Source organism: Lytechinus pictus, chromosome 4 (genome assembly GCF_037042905.1).
Source record: "Lytechinus pictus isolate F3 Inbred chromosome 4, Lp3.0, whole genome shotgun sequence".
Taxonomy (NCBI): Eukaryota; Metazoa; Echinodermata; class Echinoidea; order Temnopleuroida; family Toxopneustidae; genus Lytechinus; species Lytechinus pictus.
This window is the reverse complement of record NC_087248.1, coordinates 30,114,419-30,137,373: the sequence shown is the minus strand read 5'-3', so window position 1 is coordinate 30,137,373 and position 22,955 is coordinate 30,114,419. Positions and strand designations below refer to the sequence as shown.

The window sequence follows — 22,955 nt, the reverse complement described above, 5'->3', positions numbered from 1 at the left end:
TTTAGACTTCAGAGACTGTCAAATATTTTCATTGGACGTTACACATAGGTGAATCTGAAGCAGTCAAACTTCTTGGGATGAAAAAAAATCTAGAAGTCGTAAATATCCCACACTGTGCATTATCTGGGCTGAAGAATTACTTTGAATTACTTTAAATGAAGGTTGACATATCAATGCTAGATTGTATATATTTTTTAGCTGCATGCAAACACTCAAAGAATCAAAACGTACCTGAACTTTGTCCAAAGCTATGCCTAGCCAAGTGAAGTATGTACCTGCAATCTGCATAGATGTTAATAGTGAGAAGAGTAATTTGTTAGATAGATTGATAACTTAAGTAAATTATCAATAGTATGCAGTGATTAGAAACATCCCATTAAGCACAATGTTGCATATCACTATTATTATTGAATTCACTTTCGCATATTGTGACTCAACAGCCATCAAAACATTCACTTTGTGACAAACAGGTACAGATCGAGTATTAAAAAGAAAGTGCTCTCAATTGAGATCTGAAATTGTAAAACACACCTCTGATCCTCTGCCTCAAATAATTAACATTAAAGTTGCCAGGCAAGATCCTTTATCATCATTATTTGCAAGAGTATAAATCTTCTTCTATAAAACTTTTTTTGACAAGTTTTTGGAAGTTTCACAACGATTGTGCAGTATTCACAGCATGTCATGCTTGACCGAACCCCAAACTTCAAACCTTTATTCTTTGAAACTCTCCCTGAAAATATTGCACATTCAATCAAGTAGTTGTGTGGGTTATTGTAGATCAATTTGACAAGTTATGTCATTTCAAAGCCTTGGAATTGTTTTTCAAAACATAAGGAGAATCTCATAATTCAGTTTGGATAATTTTTGGGGGTATGTGGGTGAACAATCACAAAAAGCAAACACATGTAGAAAAAGAATATAAAATACCTGTTTTTCTTCTTGTGTAAAGGGAGTGCTGCCAACATGACGACTCAATTCTATCACAGCTGTATGAAAGTAGAAACAAGTTTTATTCATATTGATTGGCACGAAACTGGCCTACGAACATTGAAATCTCTCAAGTCAAATCTTACGGGTTCTAACACAATTAATTCATAAAAATAATAATAATAATGTAGGTATATTAGCCCAAGGTAGCAACTTCAGTTGCGAAAATTGTTCTCCCAGTGGGCCCTGCTATTATTAGGCTAGATTAATAATAATATTCAAATTTTGAAGTCTCTAAACTGATAATTTACTATTGTGACTCTTTCATCTATCAATTCACATCGATTTGTATGCTTATTGTTAATGCTCACTGATTTGTATTGATATTATTACTGAATTGTATGATAAAGATTGAAAAGAAATGAAATAATATAAACTCAAAACAAAATGAAATCAATAAATGAAGATAAGCTCCAGATTGACTTACCAACCGTTTCCCCATTAGGTTGTATTAGAGGCAGACTCAGGACAGACTTGGCAAGACTACCATCCATGCCAGTACCCAACGGAAAACGCTCATCCTAATATGTTTTTTAAGGCAGAAAGAATTATACAACGCGATAAAGAATATTGCTCATTCAATCTGAGTTTGAAAAGCTGAAAAATTATGAATCAAATATTCAAATGTCATACATGAAATTTATACTTTCCCCTAGATACCTACAGAAGGCCTACATATAACTACCAATCCTTTCAAACCTTAAGATTCTCAACCTCTAATCTTTTACAAGTTCTGGCTTCAAAGAAATTAATAGGTTAACCGGCCTTTAATCAAGCAGTACCAATACTGTAGAATTCTTTTCCACAGACTTTGTAAACCAAGACATCAGTGACCACGTTTAGAGGCAAACTGAAAACATACCTGTAGATTGCATTTTGATGGAAATCCATCATGTATTAATTTTCTAAGTTCACAAGTCCTGTAATGCCTTGAGCATCTACATGTAATTATATGGAACATACTATATCCGGGGGGGGGGGGGGGGCAGTCAAATGTATTGCTGTACACATGCGTGGTCAAAAAAATATTTCCAAACACCCCCTAAACCAGTTTTTCTCTGTGTGCAAAATAACCCCCTAAACAAGTTTTTTGCGGTCTTTATTTTCACATTTTGGCCCCTAAACAAGTTGTCGCCAGAATATGACCCCACGGAAAAGCTTGGGGAAAAAACATACCCTAAACACGTTTGACCCTGCGATTGATCAGTCTTTCAAAACTACCCCTTTAAAAAAAACAATCGGTGTTTTTGATACCCTTAACAAGTGCACGCGTGGCCCGCATCTAAAACTGAAAAAACACGCCTTTAAACACATTTTTGTGGTCACGCGCGTGTATTTGACTGCCCCCCCCCCCCCCCCCGGACTATATCGTCAACTGCATTCATTATACATGAAGATACATTTTCTTCATTGGATGTTCTTCAGGTCTGCAGCATATTTGGATATGTCTGTACAGATACAGTAACAGCCCATGGAGGAAAAATTCAAAAACCAGTCCCACACTTATTCTACTGTCTGATAAAGGCTGATGTAACCATTGGGGAATGTAAATTCATATTTAATGCATGTACCAAATTTTACATTTTATACCTCCAAAAAAAATGAAGAATTGAAATATGCACTGCTGAGAGATATAGGGACTCACCCCTAAGATGTCCTCTGTAAATACATATTGTCTGCTGTAGGCTACATGAGCAACGATGTTTGTACCCGGATCAATCGGAGCAAAAGGGATTAACTGGATGCTACAGAGAATCAACCAATGGTTATGTTCAGATACTGGATTTAATCAGAGATGATGAGAGCTCAACCCTTACACTACGTCAAGCATCCATATTAAACATAATTTGCAATTTAACTTTAAAATAAAGTCCCACTCAATGATAAAATCACAGGACCTGAAGTTTCGCCATGACAACAGTAGTAGTAAGTCTATGGAGAAGTCATGCTAACTTTTGCAAGGTCATAGGGGCTGATTCATAACAATTTTTTTAAATAATGGTGCCTGCTAGCAGTGACCGGTTGACTGTTGAAATAAAGAAATGCATAATAATTTCAGTGTCACCAAAGAATTAATATTACGCATTTTAAGTTGTGTACTTCATTGAGCATATTATTAAAACTTTCACATGATATCAAATTTCAAACATTTAACCATCCAAGTAGGACTATGGAAATAAAATGATTAATGAGCAGGATATCTCAATTTTCTTGCTTCAATTAATCAAGCTGTCTGTTTCTTGCTTAATAGAGATTTTCTGGATGATTGCTATGATACTGCATTTCAGCACCACAAGTCTATCGTTCACTGATAGGGCGTTGCAAGAAACTTGTAATCAAATGCAAATTTACAATACATTGATTGCTGGTCTGTTCCTTGAAGCAACTTTTCTAGTTAAATTTGATCTTATCACTTGTAAATTTGCAGCTGAACTTTGAATTGACATCAAATATTATCTTGTAATACTGTCTATGATAGCCTTACAATGTTTATTGGCCTGTATTCTGAAGTCAGGTTTTTAATTAGAGCATGGTCTAAATCTGTGCTTAAAGTATGGGAAGCCCCCCCCAAAAAAAAAAAAAAAATCTGTTTATATTGTACATTATATTTCTATTTAGAATTTTGTTTCCTTTTGCTTTCATGAGGAAAAATACCTCAATATATTTTAGTTACCATTCCCAGACAATTATGAACAATTAGGGTGTCATATGAGTTAATAAATTGGATGTGTACTGTAACGGGTTTTGCCCTAATTGGCTTTCCATAGTTAAACCACAACTTAAAACCAGGGTTTGATTTTAACCCCGAGTTTAGAATACGGGCCATTGGGTTTAATGACAAATTTTACTTAGCTTCATACGTACCAGTCTTCCCCCTCACTGCACAAATATAGGCTCTACAAAATAGAAAGAAGATCAAAATGATTAGAATCAATCATGAAGGTTTTCAATTATCAAAACAAAGGCAATGAATTTTTACTTATATGCAGTATCCACCAAATGACTGAAATAAAGTGCAAGTACTGAATAAATGAATTCATATATACATAAATTAATATACTGAATACTGAACAATTTATAGAAAGAAATAAATGATCAAACAATTCTAATGAAATCACATTTTATCTTGGTAGCACGGAAAGTCATTGAGAAACTATACACTTATACTGTATTCATGAAATGTTAAATAATATTATTTGACATTTTATGTTTTCTTTAATCGTGAAAAAAAATGAAAACCATGGAAATACATGTATGCCACTTAATGTATTAGTATTGAATAAATTCTGAAACTGAGATATGGGAGTGCATGAATACAGGGAAAAGTGCAAATAGCACCAATTGAACATAAACCTTCAAAATTAGGTTCATTTAACCCAAAAAATTGAAAAGCTAAAGAATTTCATGCCTGAATACACTGATGGGCCAGGGGTTAAGAAAAGTTTCCATGCTGTGTTTCCAAGAGAGGTAAGGCTAGCTATCTGTCAGGTTCTATAACATTTAATCTCACTGATGTCTACTAGGCATGATCTCAACCAATGAAGCACTGCACTTCACCACACCCGATTGGAAATTTATGAGAAATTTGAAGTTCGACTTTAATAATACAATACCACCAGAGGTACGTAACACAAAGCTTAGCAATGATTGCAGAACAAATTTTCACGATTGATTGCATTGACTACAATGTACAATCAACAGAGCTGCCAACCACACTTGACAAAAAATCCTATTATTTCACCCAAAAAATCCTATTTTTAGACAAAAAATCCTATTCATACCCGTCGTGTACTTTCCTACTATACATCTCATTATTTTGTTGTGCTCACTGTAATTTGACCTTGGTCATGTGACGTGAAACTCATGCAGGATGTTCAGTGATACTTGATTAACCTTATGTATAAGTTTCATGAACTAGGTCCATATATTTTCTAAGTTATGATGACATTTCAAAAACTTAACCTTAGGTTAAGATTTTGATGTTGATTCCCCCAACATGGTCTAAGTTCATTGACCCTAAATGACCTTTGACCTTAGTCATGTGACATGAAACTCAGGCAGGATGTTCAGTAATACTTGATTAACCTTATGGCCAAGTTTCATGAACTAGGTCCATATACTTTCTAAGTTATGCTGTCATTTCAAAAACTTAACCTCAGGTTAAGATTTGGTGTTGACGCCGCCGCCGCCGTCGTCGCCGCCGCCATCGCCGTCGGAAAAGCGGCGCCTATAGTCTCACTCTGCTATGCAGGTGAGACAAAAAGGAAAAAACTGTCTGCTTATTTTTTGCTAGAAAAGACACAGCTCCGAAAGAAACCAAGTATCAACATACATACAAATGCACATATGGGACTGTGATGTACTCACCTATGTGTTTTTATGTGTATTAATACATATGGAAATCGGTCTTTTTGAGTCAAAAGAGAGGTCATAATTCCTGTTTTTAATGCTTGCAAATAGATTTTCAAAGTTCTGTGGAAGATATCTTAGCAGCAACATTTCGTATCGTAGCTCCCCGAGTCTGAATAGGCTGATAGCGCACAGATAGCTACATGTAGCTGCAGTGGTTTCATGCAAAGCTCACGCGCACGCCAGCCGGCGCGGCCGGCTGGATAATAGCTACTGTATGCTAGAGCGGTAAGCCTATGTACTGTCATGTGTGTGTGTATTTGTGTGTAGATCAACAAAAAGGGCGCATGACGAATTGGTTGCAATTTGAACTGTATAAAGTTGATAAATGGTGCAAAATCGGGAGAAAAATTGCGCTACTTTGAAAATTATTGGTTGCCCGATTCGGGCCACCAAAACTTAACATTTTTCAATAATGATTGCCCGAGGTGGATTTCTGTTATGTCGAGCCTTACCATAGCTATATTTTCAAAAAATCGTATTTTATTTGTAAAAATCCTAGTGTCGTATTTTAAGTGAAAAATCGTACGGAATACGACAAAATCGTACTATTTGGCAGCTCTGAATCAAGCGTACGATCAATGGTTATGCTTTGTGTTACAGAGCCCAGAAGTATACTTACGTTCTCCTGTGCACCAACCATGAAGAGAAAGAATTCATCAGCTTTCACAGCTATAAAAATACAAATAAAGAAAATACTTAAAAAACAGTGTACGTTGAATAAACAGTATAATAAATTGCAATCTGAAAGGAAAGATGATGGTATAGGCCTTATACTTACTGTTGAATGCACATACACATGATGATGAAATAAATATGCCCTATTACTATGCTTTATTAACAGAGCCCTGATTTTTAAAGACTTGCTCTATTGTCTTTTTCATGTCAGTCAAATTCTTAAGTTACATGTAGATAGTGGAATGTGTATTAGAAACAATATATCCAGCAGCAGTTTCCATGAATAATAAATGACAAATTATGTCACGAAACACTCCCTTTGTGACCCCCCCCCCCCCCCCCCCCTCTTACTAGACAATTATATTGCTGGCCTTCCATAGATGAGGTTGACTGATTACGATAAGATGGATCTTCATATACCCGTTGAGATGTTTGAGCAGAGTTGATAAAGAACATCAGGTATGCAATCTTGTTCCTCTATTCTCTCAACCATGTCAACCAGAAATGTCTTGATATCATCTCCTGTGCTAGGACACTACAAGGATTTAAGATAATGAATTTTACACTATTAACACTTTTCATTCATTACTAACATTTTAGAAAGCCTCTAGAAGTAAAAGGGAAAAAATGAAAACAAAAAAATAAGGGCAAATTGAATGGAAACATGATGCTTCACAGCTTTTGACATTTCCATGTTGTCAATAATTACTTTGATGATTACCTTTTCTGTAATTGGCTTGCGTTGGCAAAGGGGATGAAGGAGATTGATGCACGGGTCTCACCTCAAATGCCATGCTGCCCTCGATGTTCCCCAAATTTGAAAAGGTATATGCCTTGCATCCCTGATCCATGGATTACTGCAAGGTCTACTATACTACTATGAACTTTTCCCGCATTACCAAAATAGAAACGCCACATTGATGTTTAAAAATCACCCATTATTTTTATTCATCTTGTCTTATATTCATATTTCTGCATCCAGATTGGTTTGGCCAACCACAAAATAACTTTCTTATTTCTTTGTCCTATCAATTTCACCTCACATACCAAAATAATTATAAGGATTTGCACTTGCATTGCTTTTACATATAACAGCAACCCAGCATATCAGTATCCATGGTAATAACATGCAACAGGGTCTGATACTAGATTGGAGATACACCATTGTGCACAAACAATATGGCCCTTGAAATGGAAAATCTATTGAACCTGGTTAGGTCTGCTACTAAGTGACTCAACAACAAAATTCCCAATTACCAAATAAAATCACTTCATAAGAAATGCAATCGATATCAACAGTAAATAGCAAGCTGGAGGAAGAGATTTCACAATTAATGCCAGCAAAAATAAATCATGGTATTAAATAAACAATTTTATTACTCTCCTGGCTAATCAAACAATGCCAATTCAGTGGCATATAACAATAATCTGCATTTTGAAATTGATAACAAGATTCATGAAACAGGGACCCTATCTTCATTAGATATGAACTCATTCTAAACATTCAACTCAAATTTAACTTTATTACAGAATTAACACTTTACTCACCAGCAAGTTTCCTTCTTTCACTGATGAAGGTCTCTCTTTCTCACCTTTTGGTAAGGAAAATTGAAAGTATAGGAAAAGGCTTTGTTAGGTAATCACATTCTGTGCCCCATGAATGATTGCAGTATTGTCTTGACACACCTGTAGTGAGCATGATTTGTCTAAGCAGTATAACCCATGAATACAACACCTACATATTTACATTACATTCCTCATCCATCATTGATCAATGATGAATCTTTCAGATTTATTCAGATTTAATTTAAAAGACCATTATGATGGAATTGAAAAATGTATTATATCCCAATTCTGACCCTATCACGATATCATTCATCCTTTTTATTTATTTTTTTTTTGTTTCCTCATCTTGAACCCTCCTTCTTCTCTCTCTCCCTTGCTCCCTTGACCCCCCCCCCCCCCTCCCCTTCTCACTACTTTCAATGTATCTGTCATCTGTCTCTCTCTCTTTTACCCAAGGCCATTGTACCCTTAAACAGATCTTGATCCAATTTGTGGTGCAACTTGGTTTTGACATTGAAATTTCAAACTCTTCTTTCTCATTCTAAGCATGACTTCCTTATAACATCAAAATAAGGACAACACACTGAATTTTATAATGCTGTTAATGAGACCCAGTAGTCATTTGCCCACATTGGGGAAAAAACTTGGAATCAGTTTTCTTTTGAGTGGACTATATCACCCACCTTTATTTTTAGGCCTATCCTCTTTCAGGAACCATCTCTGTACATCCTCCTGATTGTAGTTATCCTTTACAAACTCTTCAACGAGCCAGGGGTTTTCAGACAGGTAGTGTTTTATTTCTCTGGGTGTGGTAAGAATTCCTGAAAGAATACAATTTTTATGAATTATAAAAGTGAGACTTAATATTTGATTTCATCCATGGAGTTTGATTTGGATCTAGACTAGATCTAGACTATATAGTGAAAGCATACCAGTTGTCTCAAATTATTGTTTCTTCAGTCTTCTGTGAACATGTCTAAGACCTTTTTCAAAATATTAATGCTGATGAAATGGGGAGTATTTAATAAAAGAGATAACAGAGATTCTATGTAATGGTTATCACTGAAAACTGTTAATTAAATCAAATGCTTTAGTTCTGAAGTTGTTACACACAAATCTTATATCTATAAATTCTATTTCTAGCCTCGAACAAATTAGTCAATGAAAACACTCTTTCTGAAGTCTGCGCACCTAACAATTTGAGTTAAGATTTAACATGAATTACTTTTTCTTTCACAAAATCTTTCAATTAATAATGTTCCTTGTATTATTATGAGTAAGTGTACCAATTATCTCATAAAAATTTGAAAGAAATATAGGATTTTCTTGGAAAAAACCTCTGGCTGTCATTTTCAGATTGAAAAAAAAAATGGTACCCAATGTCTGCGCACCCATTCACTTTGCACACCATTCAGGGATTTTGATGAGAAAGGCTGCATTTTGAGGCTGTCACATGAAATGCCAAAAATTCATTATTTTTCCACCATTTTGAGTCAGATTTTTTAATGAATATCTGTCTATGTATTGCACGTGTAAAGTCTGTGTTCGTTGCGTATCTTCTTTTAGCTAGAATTGCGCAGATACACATGTGCGCAGACTAGGGGGACTGCGCAAACTTGGGGGAACTTGCCATATATATCTAGAATCTAACTTGGTCTTGGGCCTATTTAGATCTACATCTAGTCGTAGATCTAGTCTACACTCTAACGTAGATCTAGATCGAACTCAGTTAGAATAGAAATGGGTTTTAGCCCCGGGGACGTTGCATAAAGACAACGTATTGGCAGTAACGTTCGTATCTTAGTATTCGACGGAAACCAGGAATTGTTAAATAAATCCCAGAAATGACGGTTATTATAAGATGGGGGGTCGGGTGTCCGGTCACTGTATATTTTGAAGCCTTCTTTTTTGTCTTTGGATTACACTAAAAATATGAATTCAATACTTGTAATCATCTTCTGTTTTGTTCTTTATAATATTTCCTAACGTTTTGTACTAAAAATTGATGAAACTTCGCTTGTAATTTTTTCCAAATGACTTTCTAAAATTGATCGTCCGGACACACAACCTGTCCGGACACACAACAACTGGGTATACACTTACTCATATTCATAATAATATAAGGAACATTATTAACTCATAACTGAAAGATTTTGTGAAATAAGAAGAAATTCATGTTAAATCTAACTCAAATTGAAAGGTGCGCAGACTTGGGGCCCACCATTATATACCGGTACCCAGTTGTTGTGTGTCCGGACAGGTTGTGTGTCCGGATGATCAATTTTAGAAAGTTATTTGGAAAAATTTACAAGCGAAGTTTCATCAATTTTTAGAACAAAATGTTAGGAAATATTAGAGAGAACAAAATCGAAGATGATTATAACTATTGAATTCATATTTTTAGTGTAATCCAAAGACAAAAAAGAAGGCTTCAAAAATATAAAGTGTCCGGACACCCGACCCCCCATCCTACAAAATGTTAGGAAATATTAATAAAGAACAAAATAGACGATGATTACAAGTATTGAATTCATCATATTTTTAGTGTATGGTAGCACAGTGAGCCAGACTGGTTTGGGTGATTCGCCGTTTTTTTGCCGTTTTTTCTCTCTTTTTTCTCCCTTTTTTCCCACAGGAAACGGCTAAAAAAGGGCGAGAAAACGGCTAAAAAACGGCGACAAAAAAAGTGTACCGACTATGGAAAGCCAACTGTATGCAACAATGATTTTCATCAGAATAAAATGGCAAATGCCTCCCTTGGGAAAAACGGCTAATAAAGGGCGAATACCTCCCTCGTGGAAAACAACTACAAAACTGCTAATAAATGGCGAATACCTTCCTTGTGGAAAACGGCTACAAAACGGCTAATAAATGGCGAATACCTTCCTTGTGGAAAACGGCTGCAAAACGGCTAATAAAGGGCTAATACCTCCCTTGTGAAAAACGGCTAATAAAGGGCGAATATCTCCCTTGTGGAAACGGCTACAAAACGGCTAATATAAGGGTGAATACCTCAAAAGGCCTTCAAAACTGCTAATAAAGGGCGAAAGGCGCAAAAGTAATAAAAGATAAGACTAAACAAGTACAAATCAGCAAATAATATTGTGCCACACAAGCGGGTGAGTGTATACAATTGTGACAACTTGGAATAACATTAATGTATGGTAGTGGATATATATAATACCGAACAATCTTCTTTTTTTTTCAATCGTATCATACCTTTTCTTAAAATTAATCAAACTCCCACCATAAAGTAATTACAAATACCTACAAAATATAAAGATTTTTAAAATGGCTGAAATCAATCGGCCTATATATCTAAAAAAACAAAACTTATCAGCTTCCGATTGCACCCTTCTTCGCATGTGAAATGATTTGTCACTTGTGGTTCGTATAACAAACATGTGTTTTCTGCTGTCAAAAGAGAATTAACAAAAATCTATAATTGACTATTTTTAGAAAAGAGATACTTCATATATATGATTTTTTTTCATTATCTTTAATTTTCTTTTGGAAAGATGTTGCAAAGTGCTAAATGTATGCAATATACTGTACTGTACTGTATTATTTTCTTTATCTTCTTGGGCTTGTTACAATCGTTTGCGTTCGCGGAGCGGGGATGGCCGCACCCTTTCAAGAAAACCAGGATGGCTTTTCTCGAAAGGGTGGGTTGAGAGAGGGGAGTCAAATCTTTTCGGGACAACCGGGGAGCTTTTCACGAAAGGCTGTGTTTAATAGTATTCTGAACCAGTCGTTTCTATGAAAATTATTCATCAAATAATAACAACAACATAATATTAATAGGCTATTGGTAGAAGTGCACATATGGGGGGGGGGGCTTGGGGCGCTTCCCCCTAAAAATGACGACTATAAGGAAAGAAAAGAAAAGAAAAGAGCAAAAGGTGAAATATGATATCATTTTCTAAATATTTTTATGTGAAAATCTATACAAATTTTGATCTTTTTAAAATGAAAATATTGAATTTTTTTTAGGCTTCCTCGCTCACAACGTTTAGTATATTAGCATTTGCATAGAAGTGTGATGTAACATATCAGTGGCGTAATGAACCAAAGATTTTGAAGGGGCTAGATATGGCGTATTTGGCAAAATAAAAAAAAAGTGAGCGAGCAAAAATCAAGACTTTTTTATCTTAACATTTGATATAAACGAGAAGACAACCATATTTCATACCATTCGAAAGCTTAGATGCTGTAATGATATTTTCGTTAGATAATATATTTATCAATAAATATCACGTCAGCTACATCGGCACTCTTCATGCAGCCGATGGGCCCGATTGATACATGTTTGTGAAAAGTAAAACACACACACTTTAATAATTTTCATTGATTTGTCACTTTTTTGTCATGAACATTATGTGTTTTAAAGAATTAACAAAGGTTTTAACAAATCACAATATTTATACTTGCATATTGTGATCAGAACAATAGAGACAAATCAAACACAAATATAAGAAAAAAACAAAACAAAGATAATATATATATTATATGCATCGTACCCATATTCTTACAAAGAATTTTTTATTATTTTTATTTACACACCATAATATGTTTATGAAGAAAGAAAATAATTATGTTATCGTCATCATCATCACCGCCATCAAAATCATTACCACCACCATCATTCTTGTCCTCTTCTCCCCCCTTCATTTTCACCACCATCATTATTAACACCACAAATACACTATCATCCTCGATCATAATTCCATTTTCACAAGAAGCTGACTATTGTAGTAGGTCCTTGATTGGACAATGTGGTTTGGGGGATTTATCCGGGTTGAAGAAACGCAACGAGAGATCATAAAAGATCATTGCGTAACTTAAGTTGAAACGGATTCTTCCTATTGTTAGGTGTTAATTGCAATTTTCACACCTTCATCCATTGTTCACAAAACGTGCGAGACGGTGTAATTAATTGACCCCATTCAAGTCACTACTGCTACAGTCACTCCAAAGCTTCTGTTATAAAAGGGATTTTAAGAGTTATCTTTCCTAGATAAAACAAAGTAGCTCAAGTGCATTGGGGTCTTTAACACTATAAAACACAGTTTTGACCAATATACCAATGAGAACCAACTCATGTCATCACGGAGGCTGATGTATGCCTCTCCCAAGTAATTAAAGTATATCGAAGTGGTGTATATATTACATATCTATGTTGGATACTACTTACATGACCAATGGCCCAGTCACATTTCCCTTACGGCGGGTCGAAAACATCCATTAAGACTTTTTTGTACCGGCTAAAAAATATTAATTAATCGGCTGTTTTCGACTCGCCGTACGCCGCCGTATGGGAAATGTGACTGCAGCATCAGGAACATGAAAAAATGCCTTTCTGCATATTATCATAGAGCTATTTACAGTATACAGTAATATTACTGTAACAGCTCCATGATATTATCATGCGAGTATTTGAATTAACATAAAATGCCAAAATACCAAGTGGGAGGCAAGTGCATACCGGGGGTGAAGTTTTTAGGAGGGGTCAGTGTGTTCGTGGATGAAAGGACAGAAAGCGCAATAGAGATCCCCTGGAGAAAGATGCAACATTCAAAATTCTGAGCCAAATTCATAAATGAAATATTTATTATAGGATGTGATTTACAGTGCCCTATAAGTATAATAAACGGATGAAGAAGGGAATATAAGAGTAAAGAATAAAGTATTCCATGAAGTTTCAATTCCAATTCAATTAGATTTTATTTTCTTCTGATTGCATGACATCAAATTTCACATGAAATATAAAAAATACTGAAATAAAACAATGAATGTAGGCCTATACAATATGTAAATTAGATTTATGAAAGAAGGCGTAACCCCCCAAGCAGAAAACAGGTATGTTATGCGCAGGGCCCGATGTGAGTATAGTTCATAAGAGCTGAAGTGGCTACCCCGGGTAAAATAACAAATTTTTTATATACTGTATGAAATGAGAATTATTATTCAATATTACCCATGAAAACGAGAGCTTATTTCCAAAAGGAGTTCTTAGGAAAATCTTAAGTTTATAGAAATATTGCAAATATATATTCTACGTTTTCCAGCTGCTTTTTCCCATTTTATGCAATGCACTCCTTGCGACTCATTCACCGTTTTCTCGCCCTTTTCTCTCCGTTTTATGCACTGCACGCATTACTACCCATTCGCCCTTTTCTCTCCGTTTTATACAATGCACGCCTTACTACCAGTACTACCCATTCGCCCTTTTGTCTCTGTTTTCTCGCCCTTTTCTCTCCGTTTATTAGCCGTTTTCTCTCAGTGTCTTCACTCCTCTAAGGATCCTCGGCCTTAACATTGGCCGTTTTCTCGCCGTTTTAATGTGGAAATAAATAGCTCCGCTTATATTGGACAATGATGGCACTCCATAATAATTCAAGGTTTACGTAGAAAACCTAATGTAGCCGTTTTTTGGCCGTTTTTTCTCCAAAAATTCTCCCTTTCATCGCCCTTTTCTAGCCGTTTTCAAAACGGCGAAAAAACTGCAACTTTGAATTTCCCATAGGTTATAACACACAAAACGGCTAAAAAAGGGCGAAAAAAATGCAGTGGCTCACTGTGTAGGGGGTCCTAAAGCTGCGCGGGTCCTAAAGCTACGCACCACTCATCGCGCATACAGTTTTTAAGGCAAATGCGCACTCTGTGTGTGGAACTGTGACTGCAGAGTGACGAACGATTCCTATTCAATTTTTTCTACAGAGGCTGCAGTATAAATCTCTAAATGCAGAGAAACCAACAACTGTTTGGAATTTTGGAGTTATATTCGCTTAAATTTCATTTTATCCTATAATATTATGAATATATTTTAGAAATTGAGGCACAGGAAATACTATTTTTTTGCATGATAAACCGAGTGCGTAGCTTTAGAACCCCTTCTACATCGGGTGGCGAAATCAAGAGGTGTTCGGAAAACATGGCGGGATTTTCGTATTAGTGAGTTTTGCGATATTTTCTTCTTGGTTAATGATCTTTAGAATGTTTGCCACAAATTAGTTAAAGATATTTGTTGAAATATTAAAATTGGGATAGTTTTTATTGTTTGAAAACAAAGTGCGTAGCTTTAGGTCCCCCCATCATAATCCAAAGACAAAAAAGAAGGCTTCAAAAATATAAAGTGTCCGGACACCCGACCCCCCATCCTATACCCAGTTGTTGTGTGACCGGACAGGTTGTGTGTCCGGACGATCAATTTTAGAAAGTCATTTGGAAAAAATTACAAGCGAAGTTTCATCAATTTTTAGTACAAAATGTTAGGAAATATTATAAAGAACAAAATAGAAGATGATTACAAGTATTGAATTCATATTTATAGTGTACCGGTAATCCAAAGACAAAAAAGAAGGCTTAAAAAAGATAAACTGTCCGGACACCCGATCCCCCATCTACCTATTATTCTAAAATTAGTGAGTCGATGCCTGGCAAACAACTAATCAGATAAATTTATGAGTGTTACCGGTTTGATGATACGCCATACCCTTCCTTCCGCGATCAGTCTCCCAGCGATCCCGTGTCGAATGAGGTCTCCCTGGGCCTGGCTGCGTTGGTGGTCGTGTGGAATCAAACGTTTCTTCACTTCGATTCAATACAAAGACAGACTGTGATGAGTTGCCGGGCAATGGTGGTAGACGACGCTCTAACTGCTTCCATGGAGAAGACATTTCAATGACAATGTTCTTGCGAAATTATTACTGAGAGTGCAAAAGCGCAAATAATGAGTCGTTTCTTCGAGCGACGTCGAACTTTGGAACGACTAATTCCGGTCGCGTCGCGCGCGTCGATCGCGCGCGTACCGTCGCAATCAATGCGCTGCATGCAGCGCAGCGTGCACGTACGTGCGCGCGGCGCGCAGTGGCATACACGCGCACGTGCACATGCCGCCGTTGGTTAAGGTTGGATGACATTCGACCTACATCTCTGTCCCGGGGGCGCCCGCGTCCCCCTGTCCCTGCCAGCGATCCCCAGGGTGGTGTTCGAGCTCTATAATGAACAAAAAAAAAGGAAAGAAAAAAAAGGAGGGAAAAGGAGAGGAGAAAAGAGGAGAGGAGGAAGGAAGACAAGTGAATAAAATGGGATGAGGGGAAGACTTGGAAAATGAAATAAATATTTCATGTCAAATTTTCGCGCTTCCTAGCTTCTTATTGCCTGTTAGGTGATTTGTATGTCTTTTTTTTTCAATGTGGAGCTTATATATCAAGTTTGGAAGTCAATATAAAAAACATTTCACCTCGGAAATCGAACTTTCATTATTTTGTGTGATTTTCAATGACAGTTTTATGGTCTGAATTTTTTTGCTCGCGCTGCGCGCTCGCAATTTTGATTTATCAGCAGTGGCGTACCGTGGGTCACGGCATTGGGGGGGCACCAGCAAAAATTTTGAGTCGCTCAGTGAGCGCGCAAAGCGCGCTCAATTACCAGCTATAGGCCTATTGACCTTATATAGAGACATTTTAAGGACTGTGCCATTAAACGGATATGTAATGTATCTCACTGATCAAATGATGCGAGCACGAAGCGCGAGCTGAAAATTTTTGAAATTCATACCTAAAAAGGGTCAAAATAAGCTATTAAATAAAAAAATAATAATACGTATCTGTCTCGCTAAACAAACAATGCGAGCGCGAAGCGCGAGCTGAAATTTTTGTATTTATTGACCCCAAACAGAGACAGTTTAAGGATTATCTTTTAGAAATCAAATAAGAGAATACATATCTCACCATACTCATCTAATTTGAGTGCCAAGCGCTTGCTGATTCACGGTTAGAAAACATGAAACACCTTTTGTAGTCATTGTAATCATGATTAGAATACGCATCTCACTAATCAAATATTGCGAGCGCAAAGCGCGAGCTAAAAAAATAGGAAATTCAGACCTGAAGAGAAGCATTCTAAGGCTTGTTTGTAGGAATTTATGAAGACCATACGTACTTCACGTACAAAATGATGCGAGCTGAAAATTTTTGTATATATTGACCCCAAACAGGGACATTTTAAGGACTATTTCTTTTTTTTAATCCATTAAGAGTATACATATCTCACCATAGTCATCCAATGCGAGTGCCAAGCGATTGCTGATTTTGTTAGAATCACATTCAAACACATGAAGAGCTTTTTGTAGTCATAGTAATCATGATTATCATACGCATCTCAGTAGCGCAAAGTGCGAGCTGAAAATATAGGAAATTCAGATCTGAAGAGGGGCATTCTAAGGCTTGTTTGTAGGAATCTACTATGACCATACGTATTTCACTAAACAAATGATGCGAGCGCGAAGCGCGAGCTGAAAATTTTTTATATTTACATTAGAAAAAGAGACATTTTAAGGACCGATTTCAGGGAATTCATGAAGAGCAGACAAATCTCATCAATCCACTAATTCGAACGTAAGCACGAACACGAACAAGGATTTTTTTTATATACAGACCTTAAAATGGGGCTATCACTTTAAGTAGTCATGAAAAGAAGCATATGTCACTACATAAAACAATAATAACTTGAAGTGCGATGATATATATTTGGTGCATATTGACTTGAAAACAGGACGTTTTGGTACAACATGATTATACATGTATATCTCGTTAAACAGACAATGCTAGTAGGATGGGGGATCGGGTGTCCGGACACTTTATATTTTTGAAGCCTTCTTTTTTGTCTTAAGATTACACTAAAAATATGAATTCAATAGTTGTAATCATCTTCTATTTTGTTCTCTATAATATTTTCTAAAATTTTGTACTAAAATTTGATGAAACTTCGCTTGTAATTTTTTCCAAATGACTTTCTAAAATTGATCGTCCGGACACACAACCTGTCCGGACACACAACAACTGGGTATACCAGGAATAATGAACAAATAGGCCCTGAGCACATTATGTTTCATAAAGTAATGAAAAAAAAAAATTCTTATGTAATATAACACAACATATAATATAATATAACATTATAATGTACAATAAATTATTCTCCCTCTTTTTCTCCCTTTTCTCCCGTTTTTTTTTTTTTTTTGCCAGCCGATTGGGGGGGCATGTGCCCCCCCATGCCCCCCCCCCCCCCGTAGTTACGCCACTGTTTATCAGGTATACCTATTATTTTCGTGTATTCCATCAAGTTTTAAAAATATCCCTTTTCATGGTCTGATTGTCAACGTATCAGTTAGCGCTCCACGCTCGCATTTTGATTGGCGAGTTATGTATGTCTCAATATTGATTATATACAACAAACTATTTAAAATCCCCTTTTCATGGCAGTTTATCAAAAATTTCGGCTCGCGATTTGCGCTCGTATTAACGGTTAAAATATATTAACTGATGCATCCTATTCACAATTACAAAAGTGTTTGAAATTTCCAGCTTTCATGCTATAATATCATCAGATTTCGCGCCTCATTAGGCATTCATGGAAAAGATATTAATTTAATGATTAAATTATCCCTTTTGTTTCATCTCGCGCTTAGCAAGAGGAATAGGAAAATAGATCATCATCATATGATGACATGTTCTAAGGATGTCCGGGTCTTTGTCAAAACTAAAAGTTATAATAATGAAAAATATCAGCTCTTTAAGTGCGATCCATATCCATCTCACAATTTCCCTACAAAGTGCTCGAAATAAATGTATAGAGCTGAAATTGGCCCTTTTTTCAGATCGGAATATCAAATATTTTAAGCTCGCACTTCGCGCTCGCTATGATTTTCATGATAAAAGATGCATTTAGAATGCCAATATTCTAGGTCTAAATCTGAAACACGCGCGCGCATGTTTATTCAGAAACTCGATCAACTTGTTCTCTATATTATTAAATCGTCATCCAGTTTAAGATAAAAAATTGTCTGCTCGCGCTTTGTGCTCGCATTAATAATGTAGGAAGTTCCCCTATCACTCATCCTTTTCATGATTTACAATAACATGAATAGAGTGTCCAGTTTTAGGTCTAAATCTCGAATTTTTCCTTATTGCGATCCTGTTCACGATTACAAAAATTGATTAAAATTTTCAATTTTTTATGTAGAAATGTCAAAAATTTCCAGCTCGCGCTTCGCGCTCGCATTATTTTATAGTAAGTTGAAATATGTAACGTCTTCATGGTTAAGTGCATTAAGCAGTCCTTAACAGGTACCTTTTCGATCAGTTCAAAACATATATAAAGATTTTCTGCTCGCATTGTTAATTTAAAGGAAGATTACTCATCCTTTCCATGATTTACAAAACATGAATAGAGACTATGTCTCGTTTTTAGGTCTAAATCTCGAAATTTGCGAGATCGCATCAATATTATTGTTTAGTCATATACCTATTTTGTTTAAAGTACACAAAGTGCTTATAATTTCCATTCTTAAGGTAAAAATGTATAAAAAAATCAGCTCGCGCTTCGCGCTCGCATTATTTTATTGTTGAAATATGTAACGTCTTCATGACTAACTGCAAGCAGTCTTTAACCGGTATACCTTTTCCATCATTTCAAAAAGTGTATCAAAAATTTTTGCTCGCGTTTCGCGTTGTTAGTAATTATTTAGTTGCATACATATTTTTTCAGGATAACAAACATTGCCCAAAATTTTCAAATTTTAGGAAACCATACATAAAATTTCCAAAAAAAATTAGCTCGCGCTCGCATTATATAAATAAGGATTATGATATTATTATGTCGATTTATAAGAATAAAGCTAAGAAGTGATATTAGGACTACCCCTTCAAAGAAACAAACAAAAATCATCTTCGAGCGGCCGATCGGGGAAAATATGGCTGAAAAAAATCCGCCCCCCTCCCCTATTGGCGAAGGCTGGTTCCGCCCCTGTAAACGTCATTTAAAAATTCACCGGCATTATACTATAAACAGAAACAGAGAAACAGAGGTTACACTTTTTTTTCGATCCTCCCTATTTTTTTTAAAAGTTTTTTTCCCTTCATTCCTTCTCCCCCTCCCCCAACTATATCATGTATAGGGGCGATCACAGCTCGTTGATCATTCAGCGAAACCATAGACAAATAAATTTGACTGTCATGGCCACATAGAACCCATCATGGATGTCGATTATAAATGGTGGTGGGGACTGGGATGATGTACTCTGCCGGGGATTTTTATTTTAGTTTTTGACTCAGAATATAAAACAAACTTTTATTAAAACTTTGAATTGAATCAGCACTCGGCATTCACAATCCACAATATAGTACGACAATACACCACAGGTGGTATATTTAGGAAGAAGAAATGAGTCATTTTAGGACTCTTGTCAGTCTTCATCGTTTTTCCCTTACACATGCACTCTTTAAATTGTCAATTCTGATTTCTTTTGTATTTTCTCCACTTAGTTTAAATCATTAACCGAGATGAATGATGTTCAAAAGAGTGCGAAAATAAACGGGGCACACCCCATGCGCTCATGGCGGTATTATAGGGTGCTGGTTTAAATTTGACAAGCCCCCCCCCCCCCCATTTTTCACGACCAGAAAAAATACGAGAAAAGGAGAGGGATAAGGGTGAAAATAATATGGTATTATTTTCTGAATATTATGTCATGCACACTATCACAAACTCGTTTGGCTCGCTCGCAACTTTACTTTTTATTGATACGCCATATCGAGCCCCCTCAAAGGTTTGGCTTATCACGCCACTGCTACAAAATGAAGGTCATTTTGGTCACGAAATATTTGACAATAAAAAAAAAGGTTTTCACTACGAATGAAAGTGATTTTGGTGAAATTTCTGCTATAATTTATACGGAGTTCTGCCAATGTTGACTAACGCATGCACGCACTACCCATTTATTTTTTTAATTGCCATCCATTTGTTTTCTTGCAATATCTGAAAAGAACGGTTTCATTCAATGACAATAAACATAAGACAATCCCAAGAAATGAAATTGATGGTCATCATGCGTAATACAACAATCAATACCATCATGATCATGTAGACCTACTCCCTGCTTATGATTATTTTTTAATTATGATTCATCGATCGTAAATGTGTGAGGGGGTGATAACAAAACCCCCGCCACCTGAAATATTGGGGGTAATTATGTCCCCATCCCGCCCCCATGATTGACAACTCAGAGGTCCACTATTTTTCAGTTGCCACGCAATAACGTGAAAGTCTCCATCAATTTTATTAATGTCCAGCATGCACCCTCCCCCCCCCAAAAAAAAAAAAATAATAACTCTGCGAGCCCGGCCCTCCCCCTCACTGTCAATTTTTTTTATTCACGGCCCATGTTAGATCGCCCGTGGTCTCACTCTTTTTATGGGCATTATGGGGAGCACGCCAACGTTGTCCAGGCCATCCCCATCCCCCGTGCCTTCTCAGGAAAGTCATCAAAAAGGGGAGGGAAATAATGATATTGATAAAATTCACTAATTAAAAAAAAGATGCTAGTACGCGCTTGCATTTTCTTTAGTGCGCCCACTGCCGACTTTTTCAGCCCATTCTCGTATGAGACAAGTTTCGATCCGAGTCTTAACCTCTCTTTTCATGCTCGATCAGCGCCCATTTTCCTTATCTGTTCCCTTAAGTGTTTCTTTAATCCCTTTTCAAGTGTGTTTAATGCCACCGCTTTTATTTCTTGGTGAAACTTTTCCTATTGCAATGTGCCCATTTTCTGTGTAGCATTTGAATAGGCCCTTATAATAGGCCCTATTAAATGCCTCCATTTGTTTAAAATTGTCAGTCTGTTCATGTAAGTTATTAGCACACTTGCCTTTCTGCAGGGGCAACCAAACCGGAATCCCAACCGGGAGGGATCGAGGCAGGGAACACTTGTCCTTTTTATCATTATTTTATGTATAGGCCTAACAATTTTACAAATCTGGGAATTTTGAAGGGCAGCCTTTTTTGATGATTTTCTTTTATTTGTTTTTTTATTCCTATACAGTGAAATATTTTTCTTTCTTTTTCATTCATTTTCTCTTTGGGCACGAAGGCCTAATTCATTAAGCTCGTCTTCCGTCCGTCTCCATATTCATTGTATATAGTTTTGTTAATTAGGTATTGAAACTAAACGTGAAGGGACTTGCCTTTTAAACAAGCTTTTGCTTCTCAGTTCCACATTCTTTTTGGCCAAAATATTTGCAGCTCACTTTAGTTTCTGTTTAATTTAACTTCGATATTTTTTATGAAATATCCTTGAATTTTCTGTGCTATTTTGATATGTTGTTTCTTCGATTGTATTTTGTTATTTTGTTGAACGAAAATGAATACAATCTATATAAAATGTCTCGTTTTCAGAGGAGCGTTTCTTGAAAGGACCCGTCGGACGTTTTATCCGTCAATAGGATCTGTGCTTCTCAGCCAATCAAAATCAAGGAATGTGTTTTTTTCCAATCTGACAACTTGTCAGACGAAAGTGTTGATTAAAATGCCCCCCATGGTTCAGCTGCATAAAAGTTACTATTATGGTATTTTTGCCGTCCAATGGCAACTACCATGGTAATGATGAGATGATCAACTGCCAATCAAAATCAAGGATTCCAAGCAAGTTAAGTTACCATTGCATGGCAAAGTTATCATGATCATGGACCTGGTATATAAGTCCATGCCATGATGGTAAGCTTTATGCAAGTGGGCCCAGGTCATAAACTAAAAAAAATCCAGCTCGCTCTTCGCGTTCACATTTATAGTGAGATATAATATTGTATGACCTCTTCATAATTGCCCTACAAAATTCAACCTGGGCTTCGTTGTCTATATACGCATCCTGTTCTTTATTATATATAAAACTTGTTTCGAAAAACTGTTGTGAATTTTTTTTTTAGAAATGCCATATTTTCTTATTTTACATCCAACTTCAATATAAATTGGCAATTTTTATATTTTTCTCTCTTTATTCAAACCAACTTCTGTTGAAGTGTACTTGCCCTTTAAACAGGCGCGGTTCTAGCCTTAAAAAATGGCGGGGTTGGAAGGGGCTTGAGAAGTTCGACGGTGGTTTATTCAATGCAATAGAAGTTAACTATGTGGGTAGCATAATATGTGTAAGTGAGAGACTATAACTGATAAAGCAGCTATAGTTCCCCGCCTCTTGGTCCCAAAATATGTTTTTATATTATGCGAGGGAGCGTGGCGTCCGCCGAGCAAAAAAAGTCATAAACCAAGAATTTTGAGATTTTTTTGTCATAAACATTAATTTCATTTACATAATATGTCCTGAAGCGATAATATGATTGTGTAGAATGATGAGTGCATGCCATTTCACTTTACGATAGCGGAGGGGGGGGGGGGTAAGAAGTAAGAAGGGATCGAATTTGCGTTGTTACTTTTGTCCAGGCGTTTTGTTCATACGGGAGTGAGCCAAGTGTACAAGC

General features: G+C 36.3%; 1 protein-coding gene across 1 annotated transcript in view; it reads right to left on the bottom strand.

The window, feature by feature from the left end:
• LOC129258651 (cAMP and cAMP-inhibited cGMP 3',5'-cyclic phosphodiesterase 10A-like) overlaps positions 1–15,515 on the bottom strand; it is a 49,353-nt gene extending 33,838 nt beyond the window's left edge. The window contains exons 1-10 of the mRNA XM_064098805.1: positions 15,119–15,515; positions 8,328–8,465; positions 7,627–7,670; positions 6,499–6,613; positions 6,023–6,072; positions 3,856–3,887; positions 2,636–2,735; positions 1,418–1,511; positions 931–989; positions 232–282 (exon numbers count right to left, since the gene is read on the bottom strand). Coding sequence (XP_063954875.1) covers positions 232–282; positions 931–989; positions 1,418–1,511; positions 2,636–2,735; positions 3,856–3,887; positions 6,023–6,072; positions 6,499–6,613; positions 7,627–7,670; positions 8,328–8,465; positions 15,119–15,323 — 888 coding nt within the window. The 5' untranslated portion in view covers positions 15,324–15,515. The remainder of the gene's footprint in view (positions 1–231; positions 283–930; positions 990–1,417; positions 1,512–2,635; positions 2,736–3,855; positions 3,888–6,022; positions 6,073–6,498; positions 6,614–7,626; positions 7,671–8,327; positions 8,466–15,118) is intronic.
• Between the last annotated feature and the right edge of the window lie 7,440 nt (positions 15,516–22,955).